Source organism: Myxocyprinus asiaticus, chromosome 24 (genome assembly GCF_019703515.2).
Source record: "Myxocyprinus asiaticus isolate MX2 ecotype Aquarium Trade chromosome 24, UBuf_Myxa_2, whole genome shotgun sequence".
NCBI classification, from domain to species: domain Eukaryota; kingdom Metazoa; phylum Chordata; class Actinopteri; order Cypriniformes; family Catostomidae; genus Myxocyprinus; species Myxocyprinus asiaticus.
The window spans coordinates 27,547,704-27,550,577 of record NC_059367.1 but is presented as its reverse complement, the minus strand read 5'-3'; the positions used below and the strand labels follow the sequence as shown (position 1 = coordinate 27,550,577).

At 38.9% G+C, this 2,874-nt stretch overlaps 1 protein-coding gene across 1 annotated transcript in view; it reads left to right on the top strand.

Annotated features, from left to right (window-relative positions):
• The first annotated feature begins 1,634 nt into the window (after nt 1–1,634).
• Nucleotides 1,635–2,874, top strand: part of LOC127415329 (LIM/homeobox protein LMX-1.2-like) — a 98,165-nt gene continuing 96,925 nt past the window's right edge. The window contains 3 exon segments of the mRNA XM_051654053.1: nt 1,635–1,700; nt 1,703–1,775; nt 2,461–2,647. Of these exon segments, the coding sequence (XP_051510013.1) occupies nt 1,635–1,700; nt 1,703–1,775; nt 2,461–2,647 (326 nt within the window).

Sequence of the window (2,874 nt, the reverse complement as noted above, 5' to 3'; positions counted from 1 at the left end):
TTCTTTCAGCCGCTGTCTGTGGTTATCGGCCCTGATCTCCAGGTGCATCGGAGACGAGGGTCAGAAGGTTCGAGGCTTCATAATGGACACAAAGGCACAAAGCATGCGGACGGACCAGGCATGATGTTCCGCTACCTGATATCAAAGCCAGCAGCCTCTGCATGAGAGGAGAAGGCCTCGGAGCAGTCGGTCTACAAGCAAAGTAGAGTAAAACGTGCACTTTTTTACGATTAAAGCTACTTGCAGCTACTACATCTATTGACAACAACAAAAACACAATTTTTGCATTATAGTGTGGATGTTACATTTCTATTTCATGTTAATATAATGTATTACAACAGCAATAACAATGCGTAATTACGAGCAGTGCCACATATTAAGTTATTCACAAAAATATTACTATAGTCTGCATAAGTACACTGCACATGGACACTGTAATGCAAAGTGTGGCTCACTATGTAGCCTACTGGTACTACTACTACTGCTGCTGCTACTTATGGTAAAAAAGGTATCATAATTAATTAAATCCTCAATTATCATTAAACGTTTATTATTGTTAGGCTGTTGTTATTATGATGGTGATTATTATTATTGTTAATGATAATAATTATAATAATAACATTATTGTTGTTGATGATATTGTTGACTATCAATAGATATTTGCCATTGTTTTCCTTCTTTGCGTCGCAATTTCGTTCGTGAAATTGGCCGAAGCTTTATTAAGCATTAATAACCCATCATGCTGTCCAAGTTGTCAAATGCGTGTTGTTATTTTTATTCGATTAATCTATAAATGCGTTACTTTTAAAATGACGTGGAGGGCTCGAAATGCAACATTCCTATATATTTGTGTATTTGGAATTGAAATCTAAATTCCTGCAGCTCTAAATTTCTTCCCTCATACCATCTCAGTCTACATCTAATTACAAAACTCTTTCTTTCTTTCTCTCTTTCTTTCTTTCTTTCTTTCTTGCTAGATTGGATTGTTTCACCATAATTGTCGTAGCGTTGTTTACTGTCCTTGTGTGCCTCTGGTTTGAAAAGCAATGGGATTGTGGAGGCGGAACGCGTTTAGTTCCACTCTGCAGAGTGCACGAAAACTGGCGCACCAATAGCATCCCAATGTCAGTCAATAGTCTGCAAAGTGACGCGACCAAAAGGGGAGGGTGCATTCTCTCAATCCTAGCTCAGTTTTGAGCTTTCTCAAGCTGCAGGAAGCCGAATGGCGCACTAATTTGAGAGTTAACGTTTAGACATCTCCTTAATGTTTTCGTGGATTTTACTAATTTCCTGAAAACTTTTGTGAATCGAGGCGACTTGTGCACGGTGTAGGAAAGGGAGGACCCTCCCTCGCAGTTCGTGACAGCACAGCCGTCAAACTTTGCGCTTCGTGCTGAAAACGTCCAGATTGACCCAGCCATTAATTAACAGGTGATTTCATGCGTGTTTTGAGTTCTACAGTCATGTCTTGTTGTGATCATGTGCCAAAAGGCAGGTTTGATCAAGAGCAAATGCTAACTTTAACTGAGCCAGTTGCAATGAAACGTTTTTTTTTGAGTTGGCCATCTTAGATGCAAGGCTGTAATATCAAGTGATGTTGTTTCAAGCGTGGACAGCTCTGACAATGTATTGTTATGGATATTACAACAGGTCCTGAGTCACTAAGACGGCGCTTCCTTACAGGTAACGGTGGAAATATTGAAAGATGTTGGACGGTATAAAAATTGAAGACCATCCGCTGCGGTCGGGACAAGCTACACTTGGAGTTATGCTGGGTGAGTGTTTGAACGTCTTGAATATCATTTTATTTTGAACACTTAGTCATAGAGCAAAAAAGAAAAGACAATTTCAGAGCACTGATTAATGCTGTTCTTATCCAGTTGTACGAGAGGACCATTGCTGAAACTGAGGCAATAGAGCAATGCAGGCGACTGATGTATCCTCATGTGTCAGGCATTTAACCGGCCGAATACACGGCTATTTCCCCCAGAAAATAACTGATGCATAAAATCACGTTACTTACATTTTAATCACAATGCATTTATACAGATGCGATTCAGTGGTTTTGTTTTAATAATAAGTAATAATAAGTCTTATTATGGCTACTTTATTCATTCCGAATGAATCATTTGAACGTGCAGTCACAATTCTGGCAATTGCATATTTTTATTTATTATGCTAGTATAATTATTACTTGTAGTAGTAGTAGCATCAGCATTTTGTTATTATTGTAATTATCGATATTGTTTGTAAATTGTAGTTATGACAGTTGTCATTATTCACACGCCTTTATTTTATTTATTTTTTATTTTTTGACCGTGTCTTATAGTTATTTAGCCTTTATAAAATGATGACAATTTTAAAATAACCACTTGCTGTTGAATAGCCTATTTGTGTGTCCTTGTTTTAAAAATTCAGATGAAGTCAGTGGGTTATTAAAATGATGAATTTGCTCTCCAGGGACGGAGTGCCATCACCAGGCGGTGTGTGAGGGGTGCCAGCGGCCCATATCCGACCGCTTTCTGATGCGCGTCAACGAGTCTTCATGGCACGAGGAGTGTTTGCAATGCGCCGTGTGTAAACAACCGCTCACCACCAGCTGCTACTTCCGGGAGAGGAAACTTTACTGCAAACATGACTACCAACAGTAAGGACATGGATTATTCTAATAACACTATTGGTGTAACATAGCTTAGGCTGGAATTGGTTGACTGTGTTCAAGCAACGAAAGTGACACTTTCACACAATAGGCCTATTGGTTTGAGTGCCTTTATAATCTCACAATTTTTCTAGACCTGAATTCATTGGTGGTATTGGTGGTATGATACTTATTTATCAACATCTTGACATTCATTTCTTTCTAGCTGCCAGAGT